Below are 20,007 nucleotides of genomic sequence, written 5' to 3'. Positions count from 1 at the left end.
AGTCAAGCTATTGTGGAGTGCACAAGTGGCTCTCTGAGGAGAGGGGATGGAAAAAGAAAGGGTGGGGTCAAGGTTCAAACGAAAGGCTCCCATCGGGACTCCTTTTCTGTTATCAAATTTGTTGAGACACAAAAAGAGCTACAGTCTCATTCCCAAGAACATCTTGAGGGAGAGAAAGGAGGGTTATAGGACAGCATTCTTTGTGTTGCGGCTCCAGTTCTTCCACGGCTCGACAGTTGAACTCCCAGTCTTCACTTTGCTCCACGAGCAACTGCTGTGCTACTCTCTGCTCCTACGCTGACTGTCGTCCACGCTGTGTCAACAGCTGAATTGTTTCTTAAGCAGCCAAACTTTTCCTCAAGTCGTGCACACTCTGCAGACATCACAAGCTCTGGTAAGTCTTTGTTTGTTTGTTTTTACCTCAGAGTTTTATAAAGCAATAGATATGTACTTAATCATTTTTAAAATTAACTTTATTAAAGCTCTGGTTCCATATGAGTGATTCCTTCTACTGTTTTCAATAGATTACACTGAGTTTAAGTGGCACAGAATTGAACAAATGGTTGCAGTAGAACAATATATCTTTGATAGAAATTTACTGCACAATACCGATTTCTTACTTATTTAATACTTATTTTTCCATTAAATAATTTTGGATGAATGTCAGATGAAATCATATTTTATCCAATTACTAAATCTACACAGGCTTTTACTGTGACAAGTTTTAACATTGCAGGATTGCCCACATCCCACCTGTCACAGTTTGAACAGTTTGGACTAGTCTCTGACAGGACCAAAGCCAGGATGCTCAGTATCGTTTTTGTCAGTGCTGGCACTCTTCACATGGGAACGCCTGCACAGATCTGTTTACCAAGATCATTGTGACCAAGGCATATTTTAGGATTGTCTCTATTTAGGATTATCCCTCTGGGATCTGTATTTATTGAAGCTTTTCCATTCATCTGTGCAGCTCCTGGTTTGTTATCCCTTCAGGCACTGCGACCTTTTCTTTGTGCCCCTGAATGCTGGGAGTCTGAGCTGTGGCTGAGAAATGTCCTTCGTTGCAAGTCTCACAGCTCCAGTACACACACACACACACACTGAAAAGAGCCAAGCTGCTACATCTGGCTGGCTCCTTATGGACCAAAAGTCTGGGCATCATGCTGCTGGAGCGGAGATTTAGCTCAGTCCAATAAAGAGAGACAATCCCTTTTTCCCGCTTTGTAAAGCAGTTTGCAATGGTGCAGCATTAATTAATCCCATTTTACTGTTTGTTGAGCTTGGTATATCTGATAACCTCCTTTAACACTCCCTTGAGCATCTGTGAGATGACAAGTTCATCCCTGCACATGCTTCAATATTGTTCTTGGATCCTCCACAAATACCAAAGTTAACATTAAGGAGAGGCCATATCTGCAATTAATTCATTTCAGACTGATGTTCACGCCCCGGTAATGTTTGTATAGATGTTATACTAAAGCAGAAAAAGAGTAGATAAAAACAGAATGAGAGGAGTGGACCGTGGAAGCTTGCCAGAGTTGCTAGAGGGACACAGGAGTGGGTGGTTATTTTTTAGGTGTGTCTAAATAGTTCTCATACTTTTTTCATACTTAAACTTTAAACTACAACCTGTTACTGAGGAAGTGATACCCTCAAAATATAATCAGAAATTTGCATTTAAAAATAGAATTTTTTTGAAAGTCTTTTTACCTGGGCATGCCCACAGCTATTTTTTATGTCTCATGTATGTACCTGTAACCAGCCTTTAAAGGAATTAATTGTTCAACAGTTTGAGAAATTTTGTTATTAGCTTCCTTTTTAAGATGTAGAGGATTGATACTGCTACTAGCCAGCAGCCGGTTAGCTTAGCTTAGCACAACAACTGGATATGGAGAAATCCACATATTTTGTCACCTTAACCTCCTATAACAGTTTATTATTTTTATACTTAAGTTTTTTAAAAGAGTTACTAGACATAACATGTTAAGCTTTAGAGGTGCTGGTAAGCAGATTTTGTTACATTTGGACAGAGCCAGGCTAGCTGTTTCACCCATAGACTGTATATAAAGATATTATTTGCATACAAGATATTTATATGCAGTGTATGGTTTCACCCTGCTTCCAGTGTTTAGGCTAAGCTAACTCTGCTGGTTTCATAATGAACAAAAAGTGGTCTCAATCTTTTATCTAACTCCTAAGAAAGCAAAACAGCGTATTTCCTCAAAATGTCAAACTAGTCCTTTAAAACCTCAGCACTTCACAGTTGAATAGCTAATGTTCCAGTCTAGTACCTCTGCCTGTATGCTCCTGAGAGTTCGCCAATAAGTCTAGATGAAAGAGTTCTTGCCGAAAAATCAGACTGTGAGGCCAGATAAGCTGTTTAGACGTTAGAGTGAATATCTAATGGCTGACTCTGACTTCCTGGACTTGGAGGAAGCTTAATACTTGAAGTAGTCAGAATGAAGTAATTATCCAAACCTGAGGGCATGTGTGTATTAGCCGGGGACACTGACATCTATTGTTACCTTGCGAGACTGGCACAGTGACAAACACTCTCCCTGCCTATTGTCAGTGTGTGTAAAGTCATGTGAACAGGGGTTGGCTTGGTATGGTTTCCTGTCACTGGGGTGGTTTGCTGTCTGAATACTAACAATGAGCTATTTTAGAAATCAAAAGCACTTGTTTAGAAAAGTCATGACTCAAATGCATATTACAGATCAGACCTGAAATTTCTTTCTATCTGTCCTGAAAACTTAAACATGTTTATTAAACATAAAAAAAAATCATCTTTGAGAGAAGAAAAGCTTCTAATTATACATGAAAATTTCATTTAAAGCAAATTTTATAACTGGTTTTTATCTCCTCAGTCACCAACATGGAGTCTGCTAAAACAGAGCTGCCCTCCCTGCTGTCCAATCAGTCATCGCAGAGCTGTGTGGCAGTGGAGACGACCACCGAGAACATGCTCTTTGGATGCTTCTACATCCTGGTTTTCTTTCTGGCGCTGAACGGTAACAGCCTGGCTCTCTGGATCTTCTCTCACCAGCGTGGCGCTTCCTCTCCAGCTAACGTCTTCTTGATTCATCTGGCTGTGGCAGACTTGTCATACGTGATCATCCTCCCGCTGAGGGCCACATACCACCTCACTGGAGGCCACTGGCCCTTTGGGGAGGTGCCCTGCAGATTGGCAGGCTTTTTGTTTTATGTCAACATGTATGCCAGCCTGTACTTTCTGGCCTGTGTGGCGGGGGACCGTTACCTGGCTGTGGTTCATGCTGTGAGGTCGCTGAAGGTTCGCCGTGCTCGTTATGCTCACATCATCAGCTTCTCTCTTTGGGCCCTGGTTACCATCTCCATGGCGCCACTACTAGTCACCCACCAGACTGCAGAAGTGGACGGCATGACAGTGTGTTTGCAGCTGTACAGAGAGAAAGCCTCACGCAATGCACTGATCTCACTTGCCGTGGCCTTCACCCCACCTTTCCTGGCCACCCTGTCCTGTTACCTGCTCATCATTCACAGCCTGCATCGGGGCTCCAGGTTAGAGCCAGCCCTCAAGCTGAGAGCCCTGCGCACCATCGGTCTGGTCATGCTTATCTACGTAGTGTGTTTCCTGCCTTATCATGTGAGCAGGGCCACCTTCATCCTGGGCTACAACCACCCTGACATCTCCTGCCAGACACGCAGAGGCCTGAGCTTGGCTAACCGCCTCACCTCCTCCCTCACATGCCTGAACGGTGCCATGGACCCGCTGATCTACCTGTTTGGAGCGGAAAAGTTCCGTGGCACACTGATGCGATTGTTTTGCAAAGATAAGGCAGTGGCGTCAGGGGCCACCAGTGCAGAGTTAAAGGGAACACACGAGAGCTCTGTCAGTGCCAAGTCTGAGTTTTGAGGAAGAGAATTTTGAACTCAATCTGGAACGCTGTGTGAACTACATATTTTCCCAACACAACCAAAACTGTTCCTCCTATTGACTGATACTGTTATCTTTGTCAAACTGAGGGCTCTCATTAATTGGGCTCATTTCACGATGTGGTCAATGTGCCATAATGGCAATGTTACACTTAGCCTGACTTTGAGGCCACCCTATGCACTAATCAGTCAACCCTGACAGACTCTGAAATTTCCCCTTTATGATCACTATAAGTGCCTGAGTACAGGAAGGGTGTAACAACTCTAATTTGCATATAAAGAAAGTGACAGTACTTTGTAAGGCTCATTTTTGCAGATATTGTGTTACTGGATATGACTAAAGGATATTTTTCTTACTGTCAACAACTCTCATATGCAGAGCCAAACCAACAATGAACTGATCCTACTTACAAGTATTGTGTGTATATCCAAAGTCTGATATATCATATTTCTCTGTGCTGTAGCTCCATTGTTGTCCAAAAACTATTAAAAACACATCAGTGAGCCACACCACTGCAATGAGTGACATGTTCCTTTGCCCCAAAGGCAATGGCTTCTGACTTTTTGCTACATTGTAAATTTCTCAAAGAATTTTAGTTAAAAGTCAAGAGATTGTGATATGTACTGCAACAAGCTAGTGAAGCTCTGTGCAGTGAAGCATGCACAGGAACAACGTGCTGTAGAAGGAACTACCCTCTGGAGACTGAAAACGTGATCACTGTTATTAGTCCTTGGAGCTGTTTCTAAACAAACTATGGTACGATATATCAGGCTTTGTATGTGTAACGGGTGACACACAGTACTTGTAAGTAGGATGAGTTATTTGTTAGTTTGGCTCTCCACATGACATTTGTTGACAACAAGAAAAATAAAGAAAATCGCCAGCAATATCCTTTAAGTCTGACTCGCATATTTCATATGTAGATCAATGAATCTGAGAGTTTATTATTTGCTCTCTGTCACTATCATGCCATCTTAAGACAAACAAATATTGACGTGTGTTCATACTTTCAGGAAAATGTCTTCTCACCAACTTCTTCCATGTTTTGTTTTTGTTGTTGTTTTTATGCTTTTGAAATTTCACTGACCTTGCCGTTCGAACATCACAACTCAGGCATTGTGGGTTATTCCCATGAGGAAAGTCGACAGAGTCGACGACTCACAGACAATGGGCTCAAAAAGTCACAGAGCCAATTTACAGTGATAAAAAAAGCCTTAGCCCTCGTAGACTTAGCGAGGTGTGTCAGTCTGGTAGTCAGTCGCAGTCGCATAAATGCATTTTCGACTGATTGTACTTGCCCTTGCTGCCATTTGTGGTTTCAACCACCAACAGTAATGTGCTGTAAGCATGTAAGCATTACCCATGAGCATGAGCTCCATGCAGCTTCCTGTGACTTTGGATGTCACTGTTCATAAAAGCTTCATGTTGGAAGATGATTTTTGTGTCAAAGAGACTGACCAAATATGTACATAGTCAGCATGTAAGGTGTATTTCCTGTTACTGTTCTGTATCTTATGCCAAATTTGATAAGTAATAATTAGTTAGCTTTTGATGTAATTTTTCATTTGAAGTGTTTTTAGCTATGCTAGCGGCGTGGTCTATCCACCACTTTGGTCAAAACTGAAATATCTCAACAACCACTGGATGGCTTACCCCGAAATTACAGAGAATGATTCCCAAGTACTTTGACTTTTCTTTTTTACCAGCAGGTAAACATTTCAATTTGTCAATACTTTATGCAAAAATGTGTTTTTGCATAAAGTATTGCATAAAGTTTTTTTTAATTAGCAAATGTTAACATGCTAACACATCTGGTGAGAATAGTATATACCTTGTAAACATCAGCATGTTAGCATTGTCATTGTGAGCATGTTAGCATGCTGGTGTTAGCCAGAGGGCTAAACTGGAAGTTAACTGTCCCAGCTGGCGGAAGTCTCTAATGAGCATGCGCCATGGGCTTTTTTGGTTTCATGCGCCATTGAGCAACTTTCATAGGAATACACTGGGCCCCACCTCCGACACTGTATCCAGTTCTCTTTTTACATCCATGGCCTGAGCACACCTTCACAGACCTGCTAGCATGGCTGTAAACACTAGTTTCAATCTAAGGTGTATTTTTAAATCCACTGACAAATGTGTCAGTGAATTTTCAATTGCTGGAAGACACCAGAACCATGTTTACTTTGCTTGTGCTTGACAAATCTCCATTGTACATAGTCTTCATTATCTAGTAACTCTCCTATGCTATGCATTTATTGTTTTATCCAAATTTCTATGATATTGCACTACTGCATGACGACTAATACTCCTATTTTACAGCAAATCAGTTTGGCTAAATGTCATCTGCAAAAGAAGGGACGATTGATCCGGAAATACAAACTGTAATTAGAGATTAGTAAACTGCCAGTTTACCACAGAGTTTGTGACTTCATGTTGTAAATAATAAACATGTAATTACTGTTACAAAGTCACACTGCAAAAGAAATGTTGAATCTAAAAAAAAAGCAGTCATAAAAATGTATGTCAATGTTTCACTTGAATGCAAAAGTATGATTTCATGTCCTCTGTGCATGAGATCATGGGTCTTTTCCACACTGTCACTGCATGTCTGAGGCTTTGACGTACTCTGTGAAAGTGGCAAACCTATTTCAAGTGCAGGACAGAAACCTCCGAGGCTGCAGTGACTTGTCACCGTGTAGTTCTCTTTTCGTATCATGTGACCCGTGTTGTGGTTTGTGCGCAGCTTATTTTCCTCCTCTTATTTCTGCAAGACTTCCTGTCCATCACATGAACATAGCAAGACATTCTAAACTTGTATTTCCTGAATGTATATATTTCAGAAAACCCTGAGCTTTCCTGATTCAGATGAGATGATTAAACAGTGAGCAGTCAGACTCAGGCCAGCTTCTCTGGGTGAATCTGAGTGAATCTTGTTTTATTTTATTCTAGGTCAGAGGGTAAAGATGATTTTATATATATATATATATATATATATATATATATATATATATATATATATATGTATTGAGCATTATAAAATACATTTGATAATCAGATGAAGTGTCTTTTACAGTGAATTTATCCACAAGTGCATTTATCAAAGAAAACTCTTAAACTGTAACAAGCAAGAATCATCATATTTGCCTTTTTTGTTACTTCCCTTTTTTCCCAACTCAAATCTTTACAAAGTACTTAACTATTTTATGGACAGATCACATGAACAAACAGTTGTGTGGAAACTAAAAAGCTGGAAATGCTGGTTAATCATTACAGTAATGTGATAAAGATTTTGACTTGACAAGTGAGAGTCTTTATTTCCATTTACAGCTCTGTGGATCTGTCATTACAGGCAGAGTGGAAGCAACTTGGCCCTCCTCTGTTAACATTTCAAATGAGGAAGTTCAGAGCTGAGCTAGTAGCAGCTTCCTTTTAGAGCTTTCGGAGGCAAGTGCATGAACAAGTGAAAGAAAGGGCTTAAAAGTACGCACCGTGAAAGATGAAAATAGCCAGGAAGAAAAACTGAGTCTACTTTGGTTTGCTGGAATATTGTTTAAGAGCAGATGTAAAACTCTTGAGTTGAGACTCTTGGGTGAGAAACAGGATGCCAGTTTATCAACCTTGGTGCCATGGCAATCTAACTCGATCCAAAGCTGAGGATCTCCTATCCAAAGCAGCAAGAGATGGAAGCTTCCTTATTCGGGACAGCGAGTCTATAGTGGGAGCGTATGCCCTGTGTGTTTTGTAAGTAGACAATACTTGTTTTCAGCTATTGCACATGTTGCTGGTAGTTTATTTTTGTACAGCTCCATAGAGCTGATGATTCTTGTTCCTCGTTCAAGAAACCTTCATAACATGAAATATGCACTGATCCTAACTAATGAAAGAAAAACTGACATGACATAACTGTTATACTGTATGTTTTTGGCCTTAGATATGAGTAAAATAGTTATATCTGTAAATATTGTCATAATTTGGATGAATATAACATGATACAGGTTTGCCCTCCTGTAAAACACTGTACAGTATCACTTTTTTTTGCACATACGCACTGCAACGACTAGTTCCCCTTTATTTGCATACTGTGCTGCTGCAGATATAATTCTCTTTGCCTCCGCGCTAACCATATCATATTTCATGGGGCAACCTTCAATTAAAATGCTACCAAAACTTTTCTGACTGTATACTCAGCACACAATATACACCAGCTAAGATGTTCCTTTCATTTACATTCATGTCATATTCTAGTGACATTTGCACTTTATTATTTTAACCACAGATACCAGAACTGTGTGTACACATACAGAATCCTGCCAAATGAGGATAAGAAGCTCTCTGTCCAGGTGGGTTAACTGTTTGACAAATGCCACCATTATTTTGGTCAAAAGTTAGATGAGTGTTATGGTAGTTGAGTCATTGTTGTCAAGTATTTACAGCATATATGAGAATAAAGGGCTATTTTTCTTCAAATATCAAAAGTAAATGGTGGCACGCAGCTATTTTTTTAATGCTGCTGCACCTATAAAGCTGTAACCTGATTTAAGAAGTACAATGTATTAAGATATACAGTATATTTGTAATAACCCTTCATTGGCTTGTAGCAATTTTTTCTGGACTTAAATCACATTTTGATCAAAACAGTTTAAAACAATTTTTAAATCAAATCTAACTTTTTACGAAATTTTTTGTGTTTTTAATATTACCTCATTATTGTGTGACTGCTAATACTGACAAAGCATATTTTGGTTCATTCCATTTATTTATTTATAAGGACAACGCACACTAACTGACATTCCTGTAAATGTGCCAGTGTTAGCCAGCTAGCTAATTTTGAACTGCAGTCCTTAACTTGGCACTATCGGTGTAGTGAAAAATTAAGATTTGCAGACAAGAGACAACACCACAATGTAAAAACAACAAAATAAACATTCTGCAAGTGATGCAGAGCACCAGGAAACAGCAAGTAATACTATAATACAGCAACAAAATTCAGTAATTGGTACATGTAGTGGTGCAAAGCAACATGAGGCAACAAAATACAATCAAGCAATACTGATTATAACATGCAGTCATGCAGAGCAATAATAAACAATAAAAGAACTGCAATAATCATAAAATTGATCTTGCTAAAATGGTAAGAGAATTAGTTTAAGTCAGTAAAATGGTGATTAGAGTATGAATGTGTTAAAGGGGAGCTATTATGCTTTTCCTTATTTTCAGTCATATATATATACATATATATATATATATATATATATATATATATATATATATATATATATATATATATATATATATATATATATATATATGTATGTATGTATGTATGTATGTATGTATGTATGTATGTATGTATGTATATATATATATATATAATGTTACAATGTTGGATGTACATATTAAACATGGCCAAACTGTCAAATAATGAGGTAAACATATGTAGAAGTAATCCCTGTGAGCAAAAAGCACCGGCTTCAGACTGCTGTGAATGCTCGGTTTCAAACTGTTTTTTCTACCTTCAGCATCAGTGAATATCAGTTTGTGACGTATTTCTTTATATGGTCATCTGCTCCACACACAGCATGCAAGTTCACTTGCTCTGCTCCCCTAACATTATGTTGTTTTTCCATTGTTTTGGGGGTAGTCACGCTGAGCTATGACTCGAGTTGAGCTGGCATGCTGTGAGTGTTTTTCCATTGCACAGTACAGCAAAGTAAAATAAGTACTTTACCTGTTGGAGGTGTGCTGGTCGTCTGCAGCTCTTCATCAAACATCATCATCACTGTGGCTGTTTCTGCTTGTATTATTCCTCCCTGCATTCTTTCTAACTGATCCACTGAACAAATAGCTCCAAATATCTTCATTTATTGTTGTGCCAACTGGTTTTTAGCACCGCTAATGATGCTTGCTAATTTGGTGAGGAACACATTTAATTTCCTGTAAATTCTTCACAATAAAAGTCTCCTGCTATTTAGTCATTTAAAAGCTTTTAATATGAAGCTGTAAAGCAGGAAATGTTGGGTTTGCATTGACAGTAACACAACTCTGATATGTGCTGCCCATTGGCAGGCTTCTGGAAAGCTGGCCAATCAGAACAGAGTGGGCTCATGAGAAGGGGGGCCTTAAAGAGACAGGAGCTAAAACTGCCTGGTAGAGACAGAGGCTGAACTGAGGGGCTGCATAAAGAGCTAGTATAAGATAAATAAGGAGTTTTTTGAACCGTGAATCATGCAACAATACTCTAGTGAAGTCCCAGAATAAAAATGTGGAGCTGGAAATCAGCATAACAGATCCCTTTTAAACTTCCTTTACTCAGTATATGAGGGTGCAATAACATTTGTCATGCATGCATATGACCTTCCTTCAAATAGCAAGAGCCATGTCACAAACGTCTCCATTAGACCCAAGCTGTGGTTCTGTGGTGAGCTGACATTTATACTTTTAGAACATACTGTTTCCACTGTGTAGATATAGGCTGGGGCTTTAATGAAAAATGTCTAATCATATTTTGCATTCAGTCTGATGGCCTTTGGCAGAGGCAGGATTTGAGGAAATTGCAGGACATGCTTGTTGGCATGGTTTTTGTCTGTTGTCATTTTTGGCCTGCTGTAATAAGCTCTAAAAAGAAAACAGAGTGACACATACCTGAAACCAACCTTGATTTGCAAGTTATTCTTGGCCAATATAATCTAGTATCATCAGCATAGCATTATAGAAGATAGAGATAGTGTAACCATATGGAAGCATGAGCCTTAAAAAAAGTTTTATTGAATGATTTTTGTTTTGGGGGATGAACAGACATGAAAAATATTTCATTTACGACAAGTACACAATGATAGGGCCTCAAATTAAACCCTGCAGGAAAAGTGTGCTGAGTACCAGTGCCTCAATTAGGCTGGTACTCACTAGACGTATTAGTCAATACTGTCACTTTCAAGTCAGTATAGATATTAATGTAGGGTGCTGAGTTAGAGTACCAGCAAATTTTTATTCCTGTTCAAACATTGCTGACTATGATACAAAGTTAGAGTAAGAGGTGGAGTGGAAGGAGCTGAGTCATTTCAGTGCTTCATCTGTAATAGCTCAGTAACTTTGAGTTTCAGAATAAAGGTAAAATACTACATCAATACTGACATCAGAGCTGGTTCGTCATAAAAGGGGTCTGAACTTAAGCATAGAAGAAGATTTTATACCAGAAACAGTCTTCTCTTTGAACAATAAGTGGAGCAGGTGAAAATTCAGAACCTGTTGGTAAATCCTTTACCTTGCAAGGCAACTTCTTCAGATGTTACTGTGAGGGTTCAAAATACTACTGAGAGAAGTGTCAATGACAAAAATAGAAGTAGACATGTGTGACATCACACGGTGGGTAGCACTCAAAGCTGATGTCAACTGGTTTAGTCACAAAAGTTAAAGACAAAAATAGAAAAAGTCTTCTAGAACAACAGTTTCACTTTTCAGTTCTGCTGAGGTCTACTTTTGTGCCACAAGAGACAGAGACAACTATGTGTGTGCTGTGGTCTGCTCTTCAGGCATCTGAGGGAGTTCCTATCAGGTTCTTCTCTATGCTGCCTGAGCTGGTCGAGGCATACTACAGCCCCAACATGGGTCTTATCACACATCTGCAGTATCCTGTCCAGAGGGAGGAGGAGGTAGACGAGGAGCCAGGTCAAACACCTTCACTTGATCTGTACAGTTGCTATACTATAAAACAATCTGTCTTTCATAAATTTGTTAAAAATCCTAAACTATATATATGTATTTGTCCTGCAGAATCCAATAATCTTCCACCACAGCTTCCACCCAGGAACTTCCCAGCCAACGATGTAAAAGACAGTGACCCTAAGTCTCCTGAGCAGGCCTGCAAGTCCTTATCAGACACCTACTTGATGAGACTGCAGCATATGGACATGTCCACGTATGGTCACATTTGCAAAAACTACACTGAAGTTTTTGATAAAGCACTGGCACTTTACTGTGTATACAATGCAACAATTCTTATCATATGGACTCTTTCATGTGATTATGGGTGCAGCAGTGATTTGACATAGCGATGTGCTTGGCTGAGGCTAACTGATGTGTGAAATATGAGATAACATGCTCCTGTGTTGCATACGGTATTTTTTAGAGTACCAGAGGAACAGCAAGTAGCCATCCAAGAATACTTCAGGACCTCAATCTATTCGGATGCTGAACAACTACAGAACGGTAACCCCAACCTCCCTGGCTTTAAGAAGCTAACAATGACAATCTGCAAGAATGTAAACAGGTATAGTTACTGGTTGACAGATTACATTAAAAAGACTGCAAGTTATCTTGACATGGATAAATAAACCACGCTCTAATCTTTGTTGTGATGTAGTGAAATTTCCCGCATCCTGCCAACTCTGGAGGTCTTTCATAGAGCGTTGGACCAACAGCTCTCCCCAGGGATTGGACATTTTCCAAAACAAGTGGGTGGCACCCTTGATCCTTTGCAGCAGTGTTAACACAGAAATATTTCTCATTATGTATTTTTTCCTTCATTTTCAGATGTGTGCTGATTCAGGTCAATCCGTATCCTTTAGGCTTGAGCAGCTGACAAAACTGATCTACTCAATAGAGGATAAGGTAAAGTTCCATTGCTCATTTTACCAGTCAGCACTCATCAACTAACCATCTGGGTCATCGACATACCAAAAGATGATGTCAGTTACAAATGACAAGGTGATTCTCTGTTTCTTTTTTCAGGCTAAAAGTGCTATCTTTGACTCTGTTGGATATGAAGGGGGCCATCGGAAATCTCTCATACCCATTGTTATGTTTGAGGTGCTTCTCTAAAGTTGTTATTGTATCACACTGCAGCTGCAGGAAAATGAAAAGAAATAAAATGTCTGGAGGTTTGAGGTTTATTTGATCAGTTTTTTCTGTTACTCACAGGTCAAGCAGGAATCTCTTGGTATTTCCACAAAGATGTTCCTGAAAGTGGATGTTGAAAGTGGGAAGATTTACTTCAAGAAGTCGAAAGATGGGCCTGAAGACAAATACTTTGTGCACAATAAAAGTAAGAAGTCATGTCTTTCTATAATTTCATTCCCTTGTTTTTCTAACCATGCTAGAGTTGTTGCTCAATGGATGGCGATGAGGGTTTGTTGGTCGGTCAGTCCACCACTTTGGTTCAGATGGAAATATCTCAACAACTATTGAATGAATTACCATGACATTTTTTACAGACTTGAATGATTCTCAGACCATGTATCCTACTGACGTTGGTGACACCCTGATATATCTGACTTGGTGCTTAATGACAGAAGTGCCTGAGAGTCAAGCAAACAGGGACATGTCAGCCAAAGTCTGTCGTTCAAGGAGATTAAACACACATTTACTGGATATTATGGTATATTGTCAATGCATAATATTTTCTCTGTAGTCATACAACCTTCTTTAGTTGCCTTGTGACATGATTGCTTGCAAGTTGTAAACACGGAAATCTTTCCCCTCTCTATCATCCGTGAGCGCGGCATTAGTATGTTAGCATTGTCACTGTGAGCATGTTAGCATGCTGATGTTAGCATTCTGCTCAAAGCATTGCTGCACTTAAGCACAGCCTCACAGAGCTGCTAACATAGCTGTAGACTGTCAATCTTGTTTAACAGCTGCTGTAAAGCATTAACACTGCATATTTAAATAAGTGTATTGTAATTATTATTCAGTCCTACAGTTGGTGAAATCCCAGAAAATGCATGCCAAACTTGTCATTGTGGTGGAGACAGAGAAAGAGAAGATTTTGCGCAAGGAGTTTGTGTTTGATGACACAAAGGTAATCATTGTAATCTAATGCAGATGGTTTTGTCTAAGTGACATCTGTCCAAGAGCCTAATGATAATTTAGTTGAAGTTTTGAGTGCAGTTTATGAGGTACAATGTTTATGACGTTGTTCTTCTGTGTCACCAGAAAAGAGAGGGTTTTTGTCAGCTTCTTCAACAAATGAAGAACAAACACTCCGAAAAGCCGGAACCAGACATGATCACGGTGTTTATTGGCACCTGGAACATGGGTAACAATGTTGACTTGTTAAATATCCAAATTCATTTGAATAATGTAGTGCAACAGTAAAAGACTTCCCCATAAAACCACAGGAAATGCCAGTCCCCCTCACAACATCAGCTCCTGGTTCCAGTGTAAGGGCCAAGGGAAGACACGAGACGACACCGCAGATCACATCCCGCATGATTTTTATGTCATTGGGACACAGGAGGATCCTTTGGGCGAGAGGGACTGGGCATACACAGTGAAAGGGGTCTTGAGGGACATCACGAACATCAGCTTTAAACAAGTGAGTGACTGTCACAAGAACAAAGTTAGAACTGAATGCAGATGCAGTGCCGTAATGCATCCTACACGTCTTCTAACATCCAGGTAGCGATTCACACTCTGTGGAACATTCGGATTATTGTCCTGGCAAAGCCTGAGCATGAAAACAGGATCTCCCATGTTTTCTCAGACAGTGTGAAGACGGGGATTGCCAACACTCTGGGTAAGCAGTTCCACTTCTCCATAGGCCCTTTATGACCTGACAAACATTATTTGAATAAAGACCCATCAGTACTCAACGTGATATTTGTTTTGTAGGAAACAAGGGAGCAGTGGGAGTGTCCTTCATGTTCAACGGTACATCCTTTGGTTTTGTCAACAGTCACTTGACCTCTGGAAGTGAGAAGAAGCTCAGGTGAGGAGCAAATTACACCAAGTACTGTATTGGTAACATATGCATATTTTGCTGTGAGTTTAGCCTCTGAAGCTACATACAGGCTGCCCTTGACATGACATCATGACTGGTGCAGGTTGTTGAAGCTGTACACAGCCTGACAGAATGGAGCTATGCAAGCACTACTCAGTGCTGAAAAAGTATTTCTGTAGAGCCCCCTGAAACTGACAAAATGAAGTAAAAGATTATCAGACAAGTCAAATATATAACTAAATATATCAATAAATAATATTGTTGATTAAAATGAGGTGTAAAAAGAAATGTAAAGTTTGTCTATTTATCTCATTCTATTTTTCAAGTCCCTCATTTTCAAATTTTTTGCAAAACATTTAATCATTTATCTATTCCCTATTTTCCCTGAACATGTGCATGTCGCTTCTACTACTACTGCTACTGTTACAAGAGTTTCCACAATGGTGCTACAGCAGTACACAACTCTTGTGTACTCACAGTGTAGTTTTTGGTCAAAAGTTAGCTGCAGCTAGCTAAAAAAGCTGGTGCTCAGTGTGTTTAGTGTTTTCAGTTAAGCTAACTAGCCACACAGTTCTCTCAGTTGCTCTGGACATTAATAGACAAGCCCATCAGGCACTGGTGAAATTAGAATTGTGACAAGGAAATGTTATGTTGGGAAAACAGGTAGTTTAAATATGCACCACGACCAAAAAATAGGCAAATGAAGCAATAGAAAGATAATATTATATTCAATTTCTGCAAAGTCTGTTCCACTAGATGCCACTAAATTCTACATACTTCACCTTTGAAGTCAAAGATCAGGTAGAAAGTCCTCATCCTAGTAAATATCTATTCCTGAAATCATATTTTTAATGTTGTTACAAAAATTTTTGCTCTCTTTGTAGACGCAACCAAAACTACATCAACATCCTGCGGTTTCTGAATCTGGGAGATAAGAAGCTCAATCCGTTTGACATCACACATCGGTTCACTCACCTCTTCTGGCTTGGTGATTTGAACTATCGGGTTGAATTACCATCCACAGTAAGTTGTAGTTCACAAACTGTAAACACAATTGACACCAAAACAAAGGACAAATGATGCAACATATGTATTTTAAATTAAGAACCCACAAATTTTAGAAAAGTTTTTTATTGTTAGAATCCTCCTAATAATAACATGTAGATTCACAAACGCATGCCCTGTGTCTACTTTTATACAATTTAAAGAAATTTGTTAAAGCAAAATATCAGCATATTGGACTGACATTTACATCAGGAATCAGAGATCTAGCAGCGCTGTAATTCAATGACTGGTGCATAAAAGAGCACGCTGGTTGTCAGGTGTGTGAGCTCTTAGCTGCTAACACTTTTGAGACAGTAAAAGTCATAATTGTGCACTGGTTCCCTTCACAGGAAGCTGAGAACATTGTGGCAAAGATCAAACAGCAGCAGTACCAGGAACTCCTCAGTAAAGACCAGCTCAACATGGAGCGGAATGATGGAAAGGTCTTCTTGCATTTCGGTAAGCCATGAATGAGCACATGGAGAAAAGTCTTCAGTATACTGACCAACACAAAACATACAGCAGATAGGTTTAACTTAGCGTATACAGTATGTGACTTACAATTACTATACCAACTTTGTTCTGTTCTGGCTGCATGACTGAATTGTCCAGCATACGTCAAAATATTAATAACACCTCTTGTTAATTTTCTTTTGATTGTAGATGAAGAGGAAATCACATTTGCCCCCACATATCGCTTTGAAAGAGATACGCGAGAGAAGTATGCCTACACAAAGGCCAAAGCCACGGGGGTAAGCTTATGTTTAGTCAGATGTGTTTTCACTGTATAGCTCCTGTCATGCCCCATAGTGCAGAAACAGTGCAAGCAACTACAGTGTTTAACACCGATCTCAAATGACACAGAACATGCTTTCTGCTTTAAGGCATCTATGTCGAAAAATCCTTGTGAAGATACTGTATGTTGTGGCTCATAGAAAATTCATGATACACCCATTTAAAGGCACCAGGATCAATTTCACAATTTTCCTTTTAAGACATAAAGAGCGTAGAATATTTAGATCTCTTGAATTCATCCAGATCAGCAAACACGTTTGATATTGTGTCAACCGGAAATGACACGACACCTGATAGCGGACTTTCTGATAGAAATAGCAAATCTTCAACCTGTCACATGTTGGGCTGCTCACAAACAGCGATCTAACAAATAAATCAGATGTCATCATTCAGCAGACACCTCTGGCTCAACTCTCTAACATTACAGCTGCTTTGTAAAGCTTAAACTGATTTTCAGCCCTGGCTATGAAAACCGTTGTATTCGGTACTTATGTATGTGTGATGAATTCTACAGACCAAATACAACTTACCCTCATGGTGCGATCGTGTCCTGCGAAAGTCATACCCTCTGGTTCATGTCGTCTGCCAGGCTTACGGTGAGTAATTCCCTATGAATATTTTTGGTCACACTCTATTTTATGCGTCAATAATTTCTAAATCGTTTTCTAGGAAGGGTTCTGGAAAGAGCTATATAATTTGGTATTAATTAAAGAGAGAATAGAGGCTGTGTTCAATTGTTACACTTACTCAGAGAGCATCGAAAAAATTCTTTTCAATTGTAAAATGTGTCGTTCAGGAAGCTTCCTAGGAAATTATTAGTAAAAATACAATACCAGTGAAACGTTTGGACACACTTTTGACAAACCTTTGACTGGTATTGTATGTACACCAAAAATATAATGTTATCACATTTTTTAATGTTTTTAATGATATGATGATGAGTCATGTTCATCTGGACAAACTGTTTAACTTGCAGGGTGCACTAATGACATCATGACAAGTGACCACTCACCATTATTCGCCTCATTTGAAGTCGGAGTTGCCTCACAGTTTGTCTCCAAGCAAGGTATGATCAGCATCTATGCCTCACTGCTGATGAGTTAATGTTGTCTGCTCCACACCTGCAGTGTGATATTGTCATTTTTTCCCAAAATATTCAGATCTCAACAGTGCACCTCAAGGCGGGATACAGATCATGAACTGTGTGGCCACCTTGTCAACGAAATCAAAGACCAAATTCTTCATCGAGTACCATTCCAGCTGCTTGGAGAGTATGTTCTGGTGTTTTGATTGATCATATTTCTATTACATCTTAAAATTGTCTGTTACAGAAAAGCAAAAGTCATCATAGCAAATATTTCTCTAAATGCCTACAGAGACTGTCAAGACTTCCGAGGGAGAAAACACAGAGCACTCAGATGGGTCAATAAAAGTATGGTTTGGCAACCAAGTTCAGGTAAAGTGAAGATGCGGCTTTATAGTGTTGAAGTTGACTTATTGTGGCGTCAAGCAATCATCATTTATTGTCTTTTTTAATCTTTTCAAGCTCACCCCCATAATCTCTGACCCCGAGTACCTTTTGGACCAGCACATCCTCATCTGTGTGAAGTCGACAGACTGTGACGAGTCGTACGGTAATTAACTTTAATACGCAGTTTGTAATACAGATGCATTGAGCTGAGCAATACTTACAGTTTCCTGGTGTGTTGTTTCAAAAGGGGAGGGTTGTGTTGCACTGAGGGCTGCCCAGTTCTGCTACACAGAGTTTCATATCACACTGACACACCACGGAGAGAAAACAGGCACTCTGACAGGTGGCATCCAACTACACACCTCTGAAGTCAAGCCCACTGAGAAGTTGTACGGTGAGTCTAATCTTTGATCACTTTCTATCCACAACTACTCAGCACTTACCTAAATGCTTTCTACGTCAGTTTTTGTAGTTTCAATGCCAATGTTACTCTGCTTTCAGATTTCATCAAAATTGAAAAGGATGAGTCTGTCACCTCAAAAGGCAAATGCTCCGACCACAACAAGTAAGACATTTTTCCACCTTGTGGTTACTTTAAAATATCTCTAGCATTGTGTTCTGGTGTGATATTTTCTGTCTTCTGGTTAACAGGTTTTCCATCACCCAAGCGCATGACATTTCTAACCCAAGTTACATGGGTGTGCCCTACAAAGGTAGCAATGTGACAGATAGGGGCTGGAGTTACAGCATGCCACCAAAAAATCTTCCTATCACTGGGCAAGGGAGTAAAGACTGCAAGAAGAGCAGTTATGAGATGGGCAGTCGCAGTCCCACAGGAAAACCTGCAACGTAAGTGGTTTCACTAGTCTACATGTGTGTTCAGTCTCAGGAAAACACCTCTAAAAATAACATGTGATTCAGTGGGAAATTAAACTAACTAATACTTTGTCTCGTAGAGGTGAGGATGAAAAAACGTCGGAGATGTTTGACAATCCGCTATATGGTTCAATGGGAAAATCACACGGTCGGGGGAAGGATCAAGACCTTCCACAGAAGGAGCACCTCACACCTCCAGATACCATCTTTACACCCTCCAAACCAGCAGATGGAGAGGCTGAGCGTCCTCCGGTGCCCACCCCTCGCAACCGTTCCTTCACCTGCTCTGAGACCAAACCTCCTCCTCCGACTCCCATCTCCCTGCATCCCACAACACACAAGAAACCAGTAGTGCCCTCGCGTTCAGAAGGGGGAGTGGTAAACAACCGTCCTCCTTTACCCGCCAAGTCCCGGCCAGGCCTGCCAGAGCCCCAGACCACCAAATCCAGAGACTACAGAGAGAGCTCCGAGCTCCCCGGCAAACACAGACTGCCGGCAAGACCTGGCCAGCCACAGCCTCACAAAGACAGTAAGGAAAACTCTGCTTCTCTTATGGCAAAATTCCCAGACAAATATGATTCATACAATGATGCAAATTCTGTCTTTCTTCAGCGTATCCTGAAGTTCCCAAGACGGGCCGTTCTGTGAAGTGAGATCACAGTCAGCACTGACTGTGCAGCTTTCTGCCTGCGTTTTCGGAAACATAAGTAAACCGAGTAAAGGCTTCAGGCAGTCCCCTTGCCAAATGTATCACTGATGAGTGGCTATTCATTTGTGTTAAAGGAATAGTTTGTCATATTCTCTTTCTTGCTGAGAGTAAGGTGAGAAGATTGATACCTATCACAATATGAGAGTGGTATCAATCTTCTCAACTAGCTGTCTGCAAGGAAGCAAATTAGAATATTTCCCAAAATGACAAACTAATACTTTATTGTGATGTAGACATTAGAGACAAGTTTTCAGCCTTCATTTCTGCTAAGCTCACATTACAAAAGGTTAGGTTAGAAATTGAATTCTGATTCTATTTCATTATTATAGACAATTTTACACTATATTATAGCTATTGAACGTTTACCACACAGTATTATCTTGCACAGTCATTGACATGTTTGCTCTGAGTGATGTACAATAAATGCTCCAATAAATTCAAATATCAAAGCTTGATTAGACTATGTTACTTTAGTTTTT

General features: G+C 39.8%; 2 protein-coding genes across 3 annotated transcripts; both read left to right on the top strand.

Moving 5' to 3' along the window:
- Positions 1-225: 225 nt before the first annotated feature.
- gpr17 (G protein-coupled receptor 17) lies at positions 226-4,317 on the top strand. The gene is made up of 2 exons (XM_044362172.1): positions 226-394; positions 2,868-4,317. Exon 2 carries the CDS (start codon positions 2,876-2,878, stop codon positions 3,893-3,895), a length of 1,020 nt encoding a protein of 339 aa, XP_044218107.1. The 5' UTR covers positions 226-394; positions 2,868-2,875; the 3' UTR covers positions 3,896-4,317.
- A 2,954-nt stretch (positions 4,318-7,271) lies between these two features.
- On the top strand, positions 7,272-19,983 carry inpp5d (inositol polyphosphate-5-phosphatase D). Of its 2 annotated transcripts, XM_044361615.1 has the most exons (27): positions 7,272-7,657; positions 8,193-8,256; positions 11,446-11,581; positions 11,687-11,831; positions 12,042-12,182; positions 12,276-12,366; positions 12,446-12,523; positions 12,644-12,721; positions 12,833-12,956; positions 13,606-13,712; positions 13,847-13,949; positions 14,032-14,228; positions 14,312-14,429; positions 14,525-14,621; positions 15,518-15,656; positions 16,028-16,136; positions 16,341-16,429; positions 16,987-17,068; positions 17,449-17,538; positions 17,633-17,743; positions 17,849-17,928; positions 18,019-18,106; positions 18,191-18,337; positions 18,445-18,508; positions 18,595-18,792; positions 18,900-19,348; positions 19,432-19,983. In XM_044361615.1, exons 1-27 carry the CDS (start codon positions 7,518-7,520, stop codon positions 19,470-19,472), a joined length of 3,306 nt encoding a protein of 1,101 aa, XP_044217550.1. In that variant the 5' UTR covers positions 7,272-7,517; the 3' UTR covers positions 19,473-19,983. The 2 variants fall into 2 exon arrangements, with proteins under 2 accessions (XP_044217550.1, XP_044217551.1); XM_044361616.1 differs by lacking the exon at positions 8,193-8,256 and having other exon boundaries at positions 7,577-7,657.
- The last annotated feature ends 24 nt before the right edge of the window (positions 19,984-20,007 follow it).

Source organism: Thunnus albacares, chromosome 9 (genome assembly GCF_914725855.1).
Source record: "Thunnus albacares chromosome 9, fThuAlb1.1, whole genome shotgun sequence".
Classification (NCBI taxonomy): domain Eukaryota; kingdom Metazoa; phylum Chordata; class Actinopteri; order Scombriformes; family Scombridae; genus Thunnus; species Thunnus albacares.
Note: the sequence above shows the minus strand (reverse complement) of the source record. Positions and strands in the feature narration are given on the sequence as shown.